We start from the raw sequence: 18,998 nt of genomic DNA, 5'->3' as shown, positions 1-18,998 counted from the left end.
CTGTACAGGATTTCCTCAAGGATAATTTGCAGATTGGGTCAGTGGTAAGGAAGGTAAATTCAATGTTAGCCTTCATTTCAAGAGGATGAAAACATAAAAGCAAGGATGTGATGCTGAGGCTTTATACAGCATTAGTCAAACTGCTCTTGGAGTATTGGGAGCAGCTTTGGGGCTCCTTATCCAAGAAAGGATGTGCTATCATTGGAGAAGGTACAGAAGAGGTTCATGAGAATGATTCCAAAAATGAAAGGGTTAACGTATAAGGAGCATTCGATGGCTCTGGGCCTGTACTTGCTGGAGTTTAGAGTAATGCGGGGGGGGGGGGGATATCTCATTGAAACCTATCGAATATTGAAAGGCCTAGACAGAGTGGTTGTGGAGAGGATGTTTCCTTTCGTGTGCGAGTCTGGGACCGGAGAACACAACATCAGAATGGAAGGACATCCCTTTAGTGCAGAGATGAGGACTTTTATTTAGCTAGAGGGTGGTGAATCTATGGAACAAAGGTAGTGATTGTGAAGTGGTAATGTATCCAGCAAAAACAAAAATAAAGCTTGATTTTCCCAACGTGCTCTACAAGAACAAATGTTGAGCCACATCACACAGGTTACTATGAAAACATCCACTGGTAAGTTTGTATCATTTCAATAAGTAAAATTCAGTTGGCATGCAAAACAATACATCTTTAAAATCAATGACTAAATGCCAAATGGATCAAGAATTCAGTGTTATTTTGTCATTGACTGATGAGTATTGCACATTACTAACAGAAACAGTACAAATCAAAGCACAGGCCTTACAATACCTTACCTCCTAAAACTTTAAGTAGATTAACAAGGATATAAAGGATCTGTTTGATGTACATCAAGTTTTTTGCTTTCAGTCTGCTTCTGTATATAAAAAGAAAAAGTGTTTCAATATCAAAATCATTAGACTGTTTTGTGAGCATCTGAATTTTGTTAGGTAAGAAGGACTAATTCTATAAAAATACAATATAATCATGATTTGTAAAGACAAGCACATAAAGTGAAAGTATATATTCTATGACTTGGCTAAAAGTAATAAATTCTTAACACATGAAATAGGAGTGGCCTACACAGCCCTTTAAACCTGCTCATGCAATGTTTAAGATCATTGTTGATCTGCTACCAGTGATATTTTCCAGCCCTCAGTGTGCTTACTTGGTAACTTAGGGCCTGAGGTGTGGATATAAAGGATCTGTTTGATGTACATCAAGACTGGAGTGTGGCCCCTTTTGGCCACTGTGAACAAATACAGAATACCTTAGCAAACTGGATGCTAAATTGCTTCAGTATTCACTACAGAAAAGGGTCTTGGCGATTGTAGGGATGACTTACGGTGGACTGAAAAGCTTGAGCATATAGACATTAAGAAAGAGGATGTGCTGGAGCTTTTGGAAAGTATCAAGTTGGATAAGTCTCCAGGACCGGATGAGATGTACCCCAGGCAACTGTGGAAGGCGAGGGAGGAGATTGCTGAGCCTCTGGCAATGAATTTTGCATCATCAATGGGGATGGGAGAGGTTCCGGAGGATTGAGGGTTGCAGATGTTGTCCCCTTATTCTAGAAAGGGAGAAGATAGCCCAGGAAATTGTAGACCAGTGAGTCTTACTTCAGTGGTTGGCAAGTTGATGGAAAAGATCTTGAGAAGCAGGAGTTATGAACATTTGGAGAGGCATAAAATGATTAGGAATAGTCAGCGGAGCTTTGTGAAAGGCAAGTCTTGCCTTACGAGCCTGACTGAATTTTTTGAGGATGTGACTGAACACGCTGATGAAGGTAGAGCTGTAGATATAGTGTATATGGATTTCAGCAAGGCATTTGACAAGGTACCCCATGCAATGCTTATTGAGAAAGTAAGGAGGCATGGGATCCACGGGGACCTTGCTTTGTGGATCCAGAACTGGCTTGCCCACAGAAGGCAAAGACTGGTTGTAGACGGGTCATATTCTGCATGGAGGTCGGTGACCAGTGGTGTGCCTCAGGGATCTGTTCCGGGACCCCTTCTCTTCATGATTTTTATAAATGACCTGGATGAGGAAGTGTAGGGATGGATTAGTAAATTTGCGGATGACAGAAAGGTCGGGGGTGTTGTGGATAGTGTGGAGGGCTGTCAGAGGTTTCAGTGGGGCATTGATACGATGCAAATCTGGGCTGAGAAGTGGCAGATGGAGTTCAACCCAGGTAAGTGTGAAGTGGTTCATTTTGGTAGGTCAAATATGATGGCAGAATATAGTACTAATGGTAAGGCTCTTGGCAGTGTGGAGCATCTGAGGGATCTTGGGGTCCGAGTCCATAGGACACTCAAAGCTGCTGTGCAGGTTGACTGTGGTTAAGACAACTAATGGTACATTAGCCTTCATCAATCGTGGAATTGAGATTACGAGCCGAGAGGTAATGTTACAGCTACATAGGACCCTGGTCAGAGTTACTGTGCTCAGTTCTGGTCACCTCACTACAGGAAGGATGTGGAAACTATAGAAAGGGTGCAGAGGAGATTTACAAGAATGTTGCCTGGATTGGGATGCATGCCTTATGGGAATAGGTTGAGTAAACTCAGCCTTTTCTCCTTGGAGCGGCGGAGGATGAGAGGTGACCTGATAGAGGTGTATAAGAAGATGAGAGGCATTAATCATCTGGATAGTCGGAGGCTTTTTCCCAGGGCTGAAATGGCTAACACGAGACGGCACAGTTTTAAGGTGCTTGGAAGTAGGTACAGAGATGTCAGGGGTAAGTTTTTTTTACACAGAGTGAGTGCATGGAATGGGCTACCGGCGACGGTGGTGGAGGCGGACAGATAGGATCTCTTAAGAGACTCCTGGACAGGTACATGGAGCTTAGAAAAATAGAGGGCTATGGGTAACCCTAGGTAATTTCTAAAGTAAGCACATGTTTGACACAGCATTGTGGGCTGAAGGGTCTGTATTGTGCTGTAGGTTTTCAATGTTTCTATGATCCAGTCAGTGCAGATACCGGACAAATGGGAATGATACCAAACAAACATATGATTAATGGTGTAGAATTGGTTCAGAGCAAGCTGAAAAGTTTTAAAAATGTGATGACGTTTATATATTTTTACCCTTTCCTGGTGAAGATTTGTTAGGAGGAAGGAATTTGCAGTTCATTAATGATCCAAGAGTTACAATGTGATTGCCCCCTTCGTGCCATAATCACCTTTCATACCAGTTAGGATAGTTCAATACAGTTTTAAAAACCATACACCTTTTACTCAATGTCAGTAAGACAAAGGAGCTGATTACTGACTTCAGGAGGAGGAAAGCAGAGGTCCATGAGCCATTGCTCATGTGTATATATTTAGAAAATCCCTTTAGCTTTACTGATGAAGAAGCATATAATTTTAAAATCATCCATGTACAGGTGAATCAATGGATAATTCATTTGCTTGTCTCTGATTTGATACCCTATTTTCATCCAATTCAGTAAATTAGAGAGTAGGTTTCAAGCTAGATAAAACCTTAAGTGGGTGTAGAGTAGCCCTGGAAAATGCTTCTGTTTATTTGATAACCGTGGTTGATCTTTCTTTGGTTGTTAATACAGTACCTGTAAAAAGTATTCACCCCCCTTGGAAGTTTTCATGTTTTATTGTTTTACAACATAGAATCACAGTGGATTTAGCTTAGCTTTTTTTTGACACTGATGAAAAGAAAAAGACTCTTTCATGTCAAAGTGAAAATAGATCCCTTCAAAGTGATCTAAATTAATTACAAAAACACAAAGTAACTGATTGCATAAGTATGCACCTCTTTAAGTCAGTACTTAATGAATGCATCTTCGGCAGCAATTACAGCCTTGAGTCTGTGTGGATAGGTCTCTATCAGTTTTATATATCTGGACACTGCAAATTTTCCCCATTCTTCTTTACAAAACTGCTCAAGCTCTGTCAGATTGCCTGGGGATCCTAAATGAAAAGCATTTTTCAAGTCTATCCATAAATTCTCAATTGAATTGAAGTCTGGACTCCAAGGCTTAGCCACTCTAGGACATTAACTTTTGTTGTTTTTAAGCCATTCCTGTATAGCTTTGGCTTTATGCTTGGGTTATTGTCTTGCTGGAAAACAAATCTTCTCCCAAGTCGCAGTTCTCTTGCAGACTGCATCAGGTTTTCCTCTAGGATTTTCCTGTATTTCACTGCATTCATTTTACCCTCTACCTTCACAAGCCTTCCAGGGACAGCCGCAGTGAAGCATTCGCACAGCATGATGCAACTACCACCATGCTTCACAGTAGGGATGGTGTGTTATTGATGATGTATGGTGTTCAAATATAGCATTTAGTCCGATGGCCAAAAAGCTCAGTTTTGGTTTCATCAGACCATAGGGTCGTCTTTCAGCTGACTTCAGTCTCTCACATGCCTTCTGGCAAACTCTAGCTGAGATTTTATCTGAATATTTTTTGAAACAGTGGCTTTCTTTTGCCCACCCTCCTATAAAGCTGCGATTGGTGAAGCACCCAGGCAACTGTTGATGTATGCACTGTCTCTCCCATCTCTACCACTGAAGCTTGTAACTCCTCCAGAGTTGTCATAGGTCTCTTGGTGGCCTCCCTCACTGGTGGTCCCCTTCTTGCACGATCACTTAGTTTTTGAGGATGACCTGCTCTAGGCGGATTTACATCTGTGCCATAATTCTTTCCATTTCTCGATGATTAACTTAACTATACTGCAAGGGATATTCAGTGACTTGGAAATTTTCTTGTATCCATCTCCTGACTTATGCTTTTCAATAACCTTTTCACATAGTTGCTTGGAGTGTTATCTTGTCTTCATGGTGTAGTTTTTGCCAGGATACTGACTCACCTGCAGTTGGAACTTCCAGATACAGATGTATTTCTACTGCAATCAATTGAAACACCTTGACTGCACACAGGTCTCCAAAAACAAATCTCTATTTAAATAATTATATGACTTCTAAAACCAATTGGCTGCACCAGTGATGATTTGGTGTGCAATATTAAAGGCAGCTGGAGGGGGGGGTGAATATTTATGCAATTATTTTGTGTTTTATATTTGTAATTAATTTAGATCACTTTGTAGAGATCTGTTTTCACTTTGACACAAAAGTCTTTTTCTGTTGATCAGTGTAAAAAAAAGCCTAATTAAACCCACTGTGATTCAATGTTGTAAAACAATAAAACATGAAAACTTCCTGGGGGGTGGGGTGAATACTTTTTATAGGCACTGTAGATAGGGTAATCATAGTACGCCAATGCTTCATCAGATGGTGTAGGAATTTCACAAGTATTGGGTGTAGTTTATATACATTAAGAGCTTCTATTAACCATGAGTGTGGTACAGAATGCATTTTGGTAATCAATATAACATGTAAGATTTCTGCTTTTCTGCCAAGCTTGATTTAGAATTACAGAATCTATTATCAGTTGGTCTTTTACATCCTCTCATACCCTGACCATATCCTTTCTGGTCTTCTGTAAGTAATTTGTGATTAACTAAGTGAGTGATGATTAGCTACAAGATGCATGATGTCACAATTTTATATATAGTTTGTAAGCAAGTAATAAGACAATATTTTGATGGGTCATTTGTGATTTCTCCTTTAGGTAAGAAATATGTTTTGCCTTCTGTGAAATATTTGGATACTTTTTCAGGATTTTTAAGAAAACTGTTGCTATATATTAATAGGTACAGATGAAGGCAAGTAAATTTTTTATACCAATAATTATGAATATTACCACTGCCGGTACTTTTCCCAATTGTGGGTATTTTTTATAACCATTCTTAGCACATCTATTGTAACTTCAGGTGTTTGCATGTCTTTAATTGTGTGAATGTGCTTTTTCCCCCCCTCACTAACCCTGCTTGATTGTGCATTACCCTGTTTAACCAGATATTAGACCAGAAGTTCATTATCTCAATATTGTTGGTAGTTCTGTGTTAGGGTTGGTGACATTTTGGTGCACTGAGTTTAGTTTCAGTGTTCTGTAAAATCCTCTTCATTGCTCCTGAACTGATAATTCACTTTGCTTTATCTGGCACATTTCATGCATCTCTTTAGTCTGGCTTGGTACATCCCAAGCTTTTGTTTTAGTGCATCTATAAATTCTACAATGCTTTTGTTAGGTTGATCATATCTCATGTGGATTTTATATTTCCTTAGTATCTCTTTATTATTGGTATCATTATTATTTCTTTTTTCCCCTTTCTTTTTCGTATTTGCATGGTTTGCTGTATTTTGCACACCGGTTACCTGCCTTGTCGGTTCAGTCTTTCATTGATACTATTGTGGTTATTGGATTTATTGAGTATGCCCAGAAGAAAATAAAAAGCAGGATTGTATAGGGTGACATACATGTACATTGATAATAAATTTACTTTCAACTTCCAATGCATACAAATAACTTTCTGAATATCATCCTAGAATTCAGACCAGAGTTCTCAGGCTACGTCCACACTACGCCGGATAATTTTGAAAACAAAGTCTTTTCTCTTTGTTTTGACCCTCCGTCCACACTGAAACGGCGTTTTCATCCCCTGAAAACGGAAATGTTCGAAAACACTCTCCAGAGTGTGTAAATTTGAAAACGATTGTTTCGCGTTGTAGTGTGGACGGGGTAAACGGAGAGATTTTAAAACGTTGTCATGACAACACCACAACAACAATGCTTTTTTCTGCTTCTGCTTGGTACTGCGCAAGCACTGCCGGATGGCTGTTATAACGTGCAGTCGGTGTGAATAGCGTGAGAGTTAAATTGTAAAGTGAGCTTTTTTGACTAGATCCCCTAAATTGATTTGATTGAGTCTATCTTTAAAAATATTCATGTCAGAAATACTGCGCAGGTCTGGCGGCAGAAGATTCCACTCACTTGTTGATCTTGGGTACAGGACGGCTTCATGCGTGTGTTGTTAACTTTATTGTCTATGTTAACAGCTTGTTTGGAGTTAAACATCTCCCTCCACATTCTCCACTGCTTTGCTGACTTTGTAGTCATTTGTAACTCGCAGAAACAGCTCGACTTCACTGTCTGTCTAAACGAAGAAGTCCGATCTGCTTTTTCCAGCAGAGGTTTTCTTTGTACTCCTCGAAGACATTTTTGAAAACTTTCTTTCGCTGTTGTTGTAGGTACTCTAGTTTTTGACCCATGGAAATAGCACAACACCGCAGCGGAAACGTAAATATTATACCGTTTCCTCTTCACTTGTTTTCTGTAGATGTGTCTGCGCATGCCTGGTAGGAGGAGATTCGCCAAAATATCCGTTTTGGTGTGGACAGAGATATTTTGAAAAACGCCTAGTGTGGACGCCTGTCGTTTTTACTTGAAACCGGCGTTTTCAAAATTATCTGGTCTAGTGTGGACGTAGCCTCAGTTCCCATTTACCAGGAGTGATTAGAGAGGGCTTCAATTTTGCTCGAGACTCAGAAATGGTAATACTTCCAGAGTCAAAGGCTCTTTGGTTAGGTATATCTTGAAGCCAGAACTTCCCAGTCCCTTGATTAGATCAGCCTGGGAAACAAACCAGAGCATAGTACTCAAAATGTTCAAGCCAATAACAGAATTAACTCCTATGGAATTATAAGATTGCTTAATTTTAAATTAGCAATTTTCTTCCCCTACATTTCCAAGATCAATCCCAAAGGCATGTCAACAACCAGCATTTCTCCCATAGCCTTCCTTTCGCACAAGACTAAACCTAACAAAGCCCAGTTCTGTCTTCCTCTTCCAACACCAATGTCACGAAGCAAAGATCGCAATTAATTTTGTATTTCTCTCCCAACCACAATCTAGAGCTCAGGCCAAAGATCAAACCTGGAGCCCACAGCATGGCTGACTTGACCACCTAGTACTATTTTGTGAGCAGTTATTGACTCAACGTAACTCACAATGGAGAATATCTTACCTGTAACGCTCCAGATACTGAGAGAGTTGGGAATGAGCACAGCACAACTAGGAAAAGAAAGACATAATAAAAGATGAAGGATCTCTGTTCTCACCATGTATTCAAAGAGGTGCCTGCATAACACTCCCATTTACACAGCCCCTTCCCTGCACCTCACTTACATTCAAATACATGAATCTATCTCTGTAAATTTCTCTGAAGTCCCCTCTCGCTGTTCTCAATTCCAGAAGATACAAGGTGGCAACTCACCATTAACTTCAGGGGTAACTAGGAATGGACATTAAATTTTTAAATTATTTTTTAGTGGTACCGCACAGAACAGGCCCTTCTGGTCCAACAAGCTGTGATGACCGATCTATTTAACAGCCGCCTCATCACGGAACAATTTACAATGACCAATTAATCTATTAACCAGTATGTCTTTGAACTATGGGAGGAAACCGGTGCACGTGGAGGAAACCCACGTGGTCACGGGGCGAACATACAAGCTGCTTACAGGTGGCACCGGAAATGAACTCAGAACTGCGATGCTACCAGCTGTAACAGTATCGCGCTAACAGCAATGCTACTGTGGCACTCCTGGCGTCGTCAGCTCTGCCTTTGCCATAAAAGGATATATCATAATGCAATTTGATTTGTCTGCAATGACATTATTCAGTAGACAGTAATCCTCTGAACTTTCCTCTTCCTACATGCCCTTTCTCATCAATGTGTACCATTTATAATTGATCACAGATAGCCTCCTACAGAAGCTAACGCTTTGCTTTTCCCCTCTCCTAACTTCTGGCTGAGTCCACAAAAATCAGTACATGAACAACTAGAAAACATTTGTTTTAGAGGACATTTATGATATAACAATTTATGTCGCTGCTCACTGAAGAAACAAATTATAATTAAATTTAATTATAATTAAAAATTAGAGTATTTGTGATTCGGAAGAGGTTAATGGCACCTGACAGCAACTCCTTTGCTTGCAGCTTCAAAATCAGCTCTATTTCCATCTTTAATATCTCTATTTTTCCCTTTCAGGGTTCTTTTGAAGACCCTGACCTGGAGTTAGATGCTAATTAAGGTTAGCATGCGGGAATGGGATCCGCTCTTGGGGTTCCATAACTGGCCGTTGTTGTTTGGCATGCCAAAGGCTTGGCCGGCTCAGATTCGGAAGCCTAGGATCTCAGGGCTCTGGAGGCAGGCGGATCGAGGATCGGGGTCATGACAGGAAACTCGTGTGTCGTCGGGGGAGCCAGGGTATCTGCGACTGTGTGCCTGGAGACCTGGGATCTTTGTGATCTTCAGGCACAGAGCTTGAAAAAAGCGATGTGGTGGACTTTTAACATCATAAACTACAGAGTTGTTTGTTAAGTCTCCTCGCTCGCTGGGAAAATGGAGACACCTTTTTCTCCCTTATTGGGGAGAGAGAGAACCTGCGATATATCAAATACCAGGTGAAATGCTAAGTCTTTGGGGTACTGCAGTCTGTGTCTTTGCTATTGCTTTTCTCACGCTTGAGTGCTCGGTGCCGATGCTTTTATTTTGCTGGTGGGGGGAGGGGGGATTGTTGCTTGCTGCCATTTACATGCTGGGGGGGAAGCTGGGGGAGACTTTGAGGTTCTAACATTTAACAGTCGTTCATTCTTTGCGGCACTCAGGATGTATATTGCATACATTTCTTGAGAATAGACTGTGCAAGATGTTAATAAGCATGGAAGGTAAGATGAGAGTAGAGAGAATGGAAAGTTTGAAATGCAAGGAGTGTGAACAAAGGGCAGAATGGAATAAAGAATGAGAAAAGGAATGGAAAACAGGCTTAGATTGGATGGCGCAGATTTTGTAGCCAAAGAAGCTGGCTTTCGCACCATAGTGCTCCTGTATAACTGTTTTCTGAAGAAATCAGTGCCCACAACCTGTGATGCATAAGAACATAAGAGATGCGGGTCATCTATTCCCTTTGTGGCTCTGCTATTCAACAAAAACATGGCTGAACTTTAACATTAGCACCACCTTCTTGCACTCATTCTGTGATCCTTTGATTCCCTCAATACAATGAAAACTCTTACTGATCAGCTTCTTAAATATACCTGTGGACTTAGCCTACACAGCCCTTTTGGGTAAAGAATTCTCGATGTCTTTGCACCCCTCAAAAGCTTCACAAAGCTACCCAGTTCTATGTCATCTGGAACAAACATGCATCTATCTTAGCAACTTCATGACGAGCTGCTGCTCCTGCCCCAGTGATCCAGTCTGACCTCGTGGACTCTTATTCAGAATGTAAGAGAATGAGGGGAGATTGATAGAGGTATATAAAATTAAGAGAGGTATAGATAGGGTAAATGCAAGCAGGCTTTTTCCACTGAAGTTGGGTAAGATTAGGATTAGGGGTCATGGGCTAAGGGAGAAAGATGAAATGTTTACGGAGAACTTGAGGGGGAACTCATTCACTCAGAGGGTGGTGTGTGTGGAACGAGTTGCCAGCAGAAATGGTGGATGCAGGTTGAATTTCAGCATTTACAATATTTTTGGATAGGTACACGATGGGAGGGTTTTGAAGGGCTATGATCCAGGTGCAGGTCCATGTGGGATAAGACAGAATAATATTTCGGCATAGACTAGATGGGCCAAAAGGCCTGTTTCTGTGCTGTAGTATTCTATGACTCTATAAGTTCCCATGATAAAAAACATTGCAAATAAAATCACAGGTTACTATCTCATCAGTTCTAACTTAGTTGATTTCAGCCTGGATAGTAGCTGGGGCCTGTAATATACGCCACAAAATAATGAAATTTGCAAAGGCACAAAAAGATTAAAAAGTTGGTAGGAGGGTGGTGAAGAGCAGAGGCTGGGACTAATTAAACAGCGAGTCAGGAATAGTGGGGAGATTGAAAAGATTCCTGTACTGTGTTGTTCAAAGATTCTGAATGAACAGTACCCACCTGTGACCCAGTCACCTTGTAGCTGTGAATGGCAGTGATGGTATCAATCAGGTTATGCGCTTCGTCAATCACCAGTATCTGTCCCTTCAGTTTAATGCCAGATGCCTGCCTGGTCGAGCTGTGAAGCAGTGTTTGGTAGGGCATCACCACCAACTGTCAGAAGTAAAGAGAGACCACCTTCATTGTCCTTAGACTATCAACTAAATGCATGTTTCAAAGTCAATGAAATCTAATAATCATTTCTCATATTTGTAAAATGTACAAGAAACAAAAGGTCACTGATCTGCACCAAACATGACCCTAAACGGATTAATCCTTGCCTTTGTTAGGCATTGCAGATGAAGGTTGGTAAGTTTGCAGCCAGTACAAAGATCAGTGGCCTTGTCGATAGTACAGAAGCCTGTCAAAGGATACAACAGGATGTAGATCAGTTGCAGATATGGGCAAAGAAATGGCAGATAGAGTTTGACCTGGCCAAATGTGAAGTGTTTCACTCTGCAAGATCAAATGTAAAGGGACAGTATGCTTCTAATGGCAAGTCCCATTAACAGTGATGATGTGTAGAGGGATCCTGAGGTCCAAGTCCGTATCTTCCTGAAAGTTGCTGCACAAGTTGATAGGGTGGTAGAGAAGGCATATGGCATGCTTGCCTTTATCAGTTGAAGAAATTAGTTTAAAAGTTCGGAAGTTATGTTGCAGCTATATAAAACCCTAGTTTGAGTTCATCTGGAGTACTGCATTCAAATCTGATTATTTTATTATAGGATGGATATCCAGGTTTCAGTGAGGGTGCAGAAGAGGTTTACCATGATTCTGTTTGGATTAGAGGGCATATGCTAAAAGGAGAAGTTGGGACTGACTTGGGTGATTTTCTCTGGAGCGGCAAAGGATAAAGGGAGTCTGATACAGATTTACAGATGATGAGACATAGATAGACAGCAGGTATCCTATTCCCAGGATTGAAATGTATAATACCAGACCGTATGCAAGTAGGTGGAGGGAGGTAGGTTCAAAGAAGATGGATAGGGAATTTTTAAAATTAAAATTCTTTTTTTTTAAACACACACAGACTGATGGGTACCTGGAATGTGCTGCCAGATTGGTGTTGGAAGGAAATATGATAGAGGTGTTCAAGAGGATTTTAGATAGACATGTGAATATGCAGAAACTGAAAGGATATGAACATTGTGTAGGGTGAAAGGATTAGTTCAGCTGGACATTCGATTCCTAATTCAATTAGTTTGGTACAGCATGTAGGATGAAAGGCCTGTTCCTGTGCTGTACCGTTTTATGTTCTAGTGATTCACTCCTCATACCTGCACTAAGTGACAACTGAGATTCAAAAGAGAGAACTACTGTTTTAATTTGCAGCCAAAAATAACAAAAGTACATTCCATTTTATGTGACTTGAGCCCTCTAGTCTATAGTTAAAGGCCATCTCAAACTGAGCCCACCATCCTGAGATAAGTCATGGATTATAATTAGTGCGGGCTGGCTAATGCACTTTAATGTCATTATATAATTCAATAATTTAAAAAATTAGGGCACTAAGCAACTCCCATTCATGGAGAAAGTTAACCAAATCTTAAATAACACCTTTGGATCTGGATAGCTTTAAGGTTTTCACGCTTGCAAAATTCTTTTTCCTAATATCTGGGAATGAGCTTAAATTAAGACAATTTGTTCCCCATTCAGTAGACAAGCAATAATCTGAAAGAAGTTATTATTAAAAATCACTCTTCCACCAGCCAGTTACCAACCTCTCTAACCACCAAGTATCAGGTGCCACTGGCAAGTCATACTTTATTGGCAGATGTGAATGACCATGTGATGCTTTAGGTTCATCAGGACATGTGAAACCTGTTGCTGGTCAATGCTTAGATACTCCAATAGCAGATGTACAAATTCTCCTTTATGTTAAACACTAGCCACAGGAAACACTAAGGGTATAACACACGAGCCTTCAATGTCCATCCTCAGCTTGTGAATACCATCCAAGTCCGAGCTGTATAAATCCTGAAGTATATTGCAGACACAACCCTGACAGGGGTTAAGAACCAGCGGGGAGATAATCTATTTCACCTCATTCTCAACTGGCTGCAGACACAACTCATTTAAAGAAAAGCAACTGCTCAGTCCTTAGGGACAAACAATTCTTCAATCAGAACACCTTCAGTTAGAGTCCAAAAGCAAACCTAATGCACTGAATGTGGATATCCATAAGAACAATTCATACAAGAAACAGGAGCATGAAGGAACACACTCAACGATTCAGGAACAGCTTCTTCCCCTCTGCCATCCAATTTCTGAATGGACATGGAACACTGAACCCATAAACATGACCTCACTACTTTTAACCACTACTTATTTAACATAATACAAATATATTTATTTATTGTAATTCAGTTTTTCATTATGTATTGCATCATACTGCTGCTGAAAAAAATTTCATAATATGCCAGTGATATTAAACCTGATTCTAAAACGCAGCAGTTGCCAGTTTTCCATCAAATCCAACTCCTTCATCAATTACATTTTTTCCATCAAAAGTCAAGACTGTGACTAATTATTTTGTTTCTACAGAATGTGAACAGTTCCCAATACGGCCAACATTTATTGCCCATCTCATTCCCCACAAGGAGGTGCTGGCAGGCTTCCTTCTTAAAATACACTGGTCCATGTGGAAAAATATTGCCCACTGTGCTGATGAAATGGAATTCCAGGATTTCACCTCAACAACAATGAATGAAAGGGGATCTGCTTCCAAATCAGGATGGCATGCAAATTGGAAGGATCTTTCTGTTAGTTAAGTTCTCCACATGAAAATGGTGGTAATGTCAGGCAGGTGAGAGGTTATCAACTGGAAATTCTCTTTCTCTCTCCATACATGTAGCCAGATCCACTAAGCAATCCTAACACTTTCTCTTTTCTTTTCAGACTCACACCATCTGCAGATTTTTGCTTCTCCCATGCACATGGCTTACATGGCAGCTAAAGTTCACCAGCAGTGGAGGAATGCACATTGAGAGTGGTGGACAGCACGCTATTCAAATATGCTGCTTTTCCCCAGATGCTGCTGAACTCAAGGTGTTACAGTCACCTTTCAATTGTGGAGAGTATACTATCATCTCTGAGGCTGAGGTATGCAGATATTTCCAACGAGTGGACAGTCGCAAGGCTGTAGGACCGGACAGCATCCCAAGGCGAGTACTTAGGATGTGTAAAGCACAAATGGCAGATGTGTTTACTGAAATTTTTAATCTATCCCTCTCTCAGTGTAGAGTCGCTGTTGTATGTTGTTCCATCCAGGTCCGGCAAGAAGCTCAGAGACCTCGGCCTTGACCCTGCCTTGTGCAGCTGGATCCTGGACTTACTGGCATATTGCCAGCAGATGGTAAGAGTGGGCTCCCTTACCTCCACTCCTCTGACTGTCAATACAGGAGACCCTCAGGGCTGTGTACTAAGTCCCCTCCTTTATTCCCTGTATACCCATGACTGTGTCACCACCCACAGCTCTAATCTGCTAATCAAATTTGCCGATGACACTACATTGATTGGCCTAATCTCAAACAATACAAGGTGGCTTACAGGGAAGAAGTCATCCCTCTGACACAGTGGTGTCAAGAAAACAACCTCACCCTCAATGTTGCAAAAACAAAGGAGCTGTGTGAATTATAGGAGGAATGGAGAAAGGCTAACCCCTATTGCCATCAATGGATCTGGGATTGAGAGGGTAAACAGCTTTAAGTTCCTCAGCATCCATTTAACTGAGGACCTCGCGTGGTCTGTACATACCAGCTATGTGGTGAAAAAGGCACAACAGCACCCCTTTCACCTCAGATGGTTGAGGAGGTTCGGTATGGCCCCCCAAATCCTAAGAACTTTCTACAGGGGCACAATTGAGAGCATCCTGACTAGCTGCATCACTGCCCGTACGGGAACTGAATCCTCCCTTAATCGCAGGACTCTACAGAAAGTGGTGCGGACAGCCCAGCGCATCTGTAGTTGTGAACATGATTTGGGACAGTTACAAAGACAGGTGTATAAAAAGGGCCCGAAGGATCGTTGGGGACCCAAGTCACCCCAACCACAATCTATTCCAGCTGCTACCATCCGGGAAAAGGTACTGCAGCATAAAAGCCAGGACCAACAGGCTCCGGGACAGCTTCTTCCACCAGGCCATCAGACTGATTAACTCACGCTGATATGAGTGTATTCTATGTTACATCGATTGTTCTATTTATTATAAATTACTATGATTGCACATTACCCATTTAGACGGAGGCGTAACATAAAGATTTTTACTCCTCATGTATGTGAACGATGTAAGAAATAAAGTCAATTCATTCATCATACCCCTAACTACCCGGTAAAGAGTGACTCAAACACAAGAGGTTCTCCAAATATTGGAAATCCAGAGAAATACACACAAAATGTTGGAGAAACTCATCAGGTCAGGCAGCATCTATGGAAAGGAATAAAGAGTTGACATTTTGTGCTGAGACTCTTCATCAAGACCTGAAGGGTCTCAGTCCGAAACGTCGACTCTTTCTTCCTTTCCATATATGCTGCCTGACTGCTGAATTCCTCGAGCATTTTGAGTGTGCTACTCTGGTAAACAGTGAAAAAGATCTGAGGAATATGAAGGTGAAATACTGTTCCCCTCTACCTACCAACATGCTCTTCTGGACAGTGCTCATGTGTAGGTGATTCAGCTATGTTTGTGATCATTTGTGGTTTACAGAATATTAATGATTTGCTGATGCTAATGCTACTGAAAATCAAGAAGTTAAGATTCTTTATGGTTAAAACTGTTCATGGATAAACGTGCATGACCTGAACTGGTACCTATCATTAATCAACCCATGCGCATGCCAAGGTCATATTGCACAGAGACATAGAAAGTGTACTGTCTGGCAGCATCACTGCCTGGTACAGGAACACCAATGCCTTTGAACGGAAAATCCTACAAAAGGTCATGGATTTGGCCCAGTACATCATGAGTAAAACCCTCCCAACCATTGTACATGAAACGATGCTGTAAAAAGCAGCATCCATCATCACAGATCTTCACCACCCAGGCCATGCTCTTCTCTCTTTGCTGCCATCAAGTAGAAGGTACAAGTGCTTCAGGACTCACACCACCAGGTTCAACAACAGTTACTACACCTCAACTACCAGGCTCTTGAACAAAATGGGATAACTACACTTATTCTATTTCTGGTGTTTCCACAACTCATTGTCTCACTTTAAGGATTCTTTATGGTGTTACTTCATGACCTCATTATTTATGTTTGCATTTACACAGTTTGTTGTTCATTGATCCTGTTTACAACGACTGTTCTACAGATTTGCTAAGAATTCCCCAGGAACAAGGATCTCAGGGTTGTATGTAGTGACAAGCATGTACTCTGATAATAAATTCTACTTTGAACTTTGTACTTCATTATCTGTGAAATTGCAAGTGATTTTATGTTTAGTTTTATCAGCAAACATTCTTATCTCTGAGGATAATGTGAAGATAAGATCATTGATGAAGCAACTAAGATATACCGGAAAGGACATTGTCCTGTGATGAGGCCATTTACAAGGTGAAACTTTCCTTACCTGTGCTGGTGGAATTGCATAGCGGCTGGCATAGTATGGGCATGCGTTCATCTCCTTTCCCAGAGACACCAACTGTTCTATGTCCTTCACCTCCACCAGCACCTCATCACGCAGGAACTGCATCTGCTCATGGCTATAGAATGGGCAAGTCACTCGGCTCTTGCGCTTCCGTTTTGGGGCCTCCTGTTCATCCTCGCTGCCTTTTCTGTCAGCTAATAGAGGAAGATTATTGGAATAGCATCTCTTGCCTCTAATCTGTATTCTCTAGGCAATGTTTCCAAGGAAAATAAAACCCTTCATTCCCATTTAGTGTAATGAACAATAAATTAATAAGAATCACCTTTATATGAAATTAATTAGAGACTACATAGCACTAAAACATTATCAAAATCCTAAACAGCATGGAGGAAAAGAATTGATAGGAAAAATACAGACACTTGCAACAGATTAGATGTTTATTAAAACTCTGTCCTTCATGGAAAATTGCACTGTGTAAATGAGAATCATGTTCACTAGGTTTCAACGCCCGTAAAATGTTATTGACGATGAAGCACTGTAGGTCATCAGCTCGCTCTCTACATTAAAGCCAAACAGGAATCCTGCTTCCATGCAGAGGATTAACCACAACATTCAACTAGATTAGTAAAGCTCTGCAGCCCTTATTATTATTTACTAAACGTGACTGCTACTGACAATGCCAGCATTGATCATGCAGCCTATTCAATCTTGCAATACTACACAAAAAAGGAAGCTACAAATATGTTCCCCATTTCTGTTATGAACAACAGCATTGCTGACAGTAACGCCAGGCCACGAACAGAGGCCATGGTTCAAATATTGCAGCACACTGAGCCACCCTGTTACAGCAGCAAGCAATTGGCCTCTGTGCTCCAGAGAAAGGCATGTTAATTAGGGAGACACAACGGTTTTGACCCAAAACATCTTCATTTCCTTTCCCTCTACAGATGTTGTTCATCCAGTGACTTTTTTCAACAATTTGCTTGTTGCTGAATGTTAAGATCATAAAACACAGGAGCAGAAACATAGGTCATTTGACCCATCAAGTCTGCTCCACCATTCAATCATGGTTGATTTATTATCCTTCTCAACCCCATTCGACTACCTTCTCCCCATAAGCTTTGACATCCTTACTGATGGGTTGCTGGTAACGGTGGTTGAGGCAGATAGGATCTTTTAAGAGACTCCTGGAAAGGTACATGGAGCTCAGAAAAATAGAGGGCTATGGGTAACCCTAGGTAATTTCTAAAGTAAGTACGTGTTCGGCACAGCATTGTGGGCCAAAGGGCCTGTATTGTGCTGTAGGTTCTCTATATTCTATGTTCTACGTTCTACTCGAGAACCTATCAACTTCTGCTTTAAATATACCAAATGACTTGGCCTCCATAGGTGCCTGTTGCAATGAATTCCACAGATTCACCACTCTCGGGCTATAGAAATACCTCCTGATCTCTGTTCTAAAGGAGCGTCCTTCTTTTCTGAGGCTGTGCCCTCTGGTCCTAGAATGCCCCACTATCAGAAATATCCTCTCTATCTAGGACTTCCAATATTCAATAGGTTTCAGTTAGATCCCCCTCCATTCTTCTAAACTCCAGACAGCACAGGCCCACAGCTTGTATACATTAGCCATTTCATTCCCAGGATTAACTCCATTAAATGTCAAGTAACAACAGATTAGGGCTGAATGCAATACTCTGAATAGAGACAATGCCACCTTAAGTCTACCAATCACAGTAGTAGAGGGGTGCAATATCTAAAAGGAATTTAGATACTTCACAATTTAGAAGCCGTATCCTGCCTCCCCTGCCGCGCGCCCCCCCCCCGCCCCCCAACTCCCTGCAACCCTAGAGATTTCCTTCAGGATTGTACTTGGTCAGGAGAAAAATGAACAATTTCAGCAACAATATTGCAACAAGCAAATTGCAGGGCAGGGCAGCCTGCGATAGAAAGAGATGAGCTATTAACTTCAAACTTTCTGCATAATCAAAGAGTTGAACTGCATGTACATGTAACAAGAGCTGTATAACTCATTTGCATCTATCTTAGGCCACGAATTTATCAACCACCCCTGCTGTGGACCACTTTCTGGAGGTCCAAGATGCTGACTTCTACAAAGAAGGGATCCGTATGCTCCATGACCACTGGACTATGTGTGTAAATGTAGTAGGCGACTATGTTGAAAAATAAATGTGCTAGGTTTTCTAAAATTGACTTCTTCTACCTTAGGCCACAAACTTATCAATCACCCCTCGTATGTGCTTTTTCATCCTCATCCTACTAAAAGCCTTTCATGACCTGCTGCTTTAGATCTCCAACGCTCACAGGTTATGTATCTCACCTTTCTCTTTAATTAGTAAGAAATCTATTTGGCCGAACCTATATATACAGAGCCACACAAGGATGTATAGTCCCAGCGTTGACTGTCAGGTTATTGTCAGAATCAATGGGTTCAAAAGACCATAGTACGGCAGGGTAGCTTATGCCAGATCACTCAGTGCCTAGCTCCCAATTGTAGAAAACACAGATAAGGCAATTGCAAAGTCCAACACC

The 18,998-nt window shown here is 41.2% G+C and overlaps 1 protein-coding gene across 4 annotated transcripts in view; it reads right to left on the bottom strand.

Annotated features, from left to right (window-relative positions):
- Nucleotides 1-18,998, bottom strand: part of ddx11 (DEAD/H (Asp-Glu-Ala-Asp/His) box helicase 11) — an 81,578-nt gene that overhangs the window by 44,290 nt on the left and 18,290 nt on the right. For 3 of the 4 annotated variants that reach the window (XM_063058304.1, XM_063058303.1, XM_063058306.1), the window contains exons 9-12: nucleotides 16,431-16,642; nucleotides 10,824-10,976; nucleotides 7,894-7,940; nucleotides 811-890 (exon numbers count right to left, since the gene is read on the bottom strand). In XM_063058304.1, coding sequence (XP_062914374.1) covers nucleotides 811-890; nucleotides 7,894-7,940; nucleotides 10,824-10,976; nucleotides 16,431-16,642 — 492 coding nt within the window. The remainder of the gene's footprint in view (nucleotides 1-810; nucleotides 891-7,893; nucleotides 7,941-10,823; nucleotides 10,977-16,430; nucleotides 16,643-18,998) is intronic. The other variant, XM_063058305.1, reaches the window with a different exon arrangement.

This window comes from Mobula hypostoma, chromosome 9 (assembly GCF_963921235.1).
Source record: "Mobula hypostoma chromosome 9, sMobHyp1.1, whole genome shotgun sequence".
Classification (NCBI taxonomy): domain Eukaryota; kingdom Metazoa; phylum Chordata; class Chondrichthyes; order Myliobatiformes; family Myliobatidae; genus Mobula; species Mobula hypostoma.
This window is presented reverse-complemented; position numbering and strand designations above follow the sequence as displayed.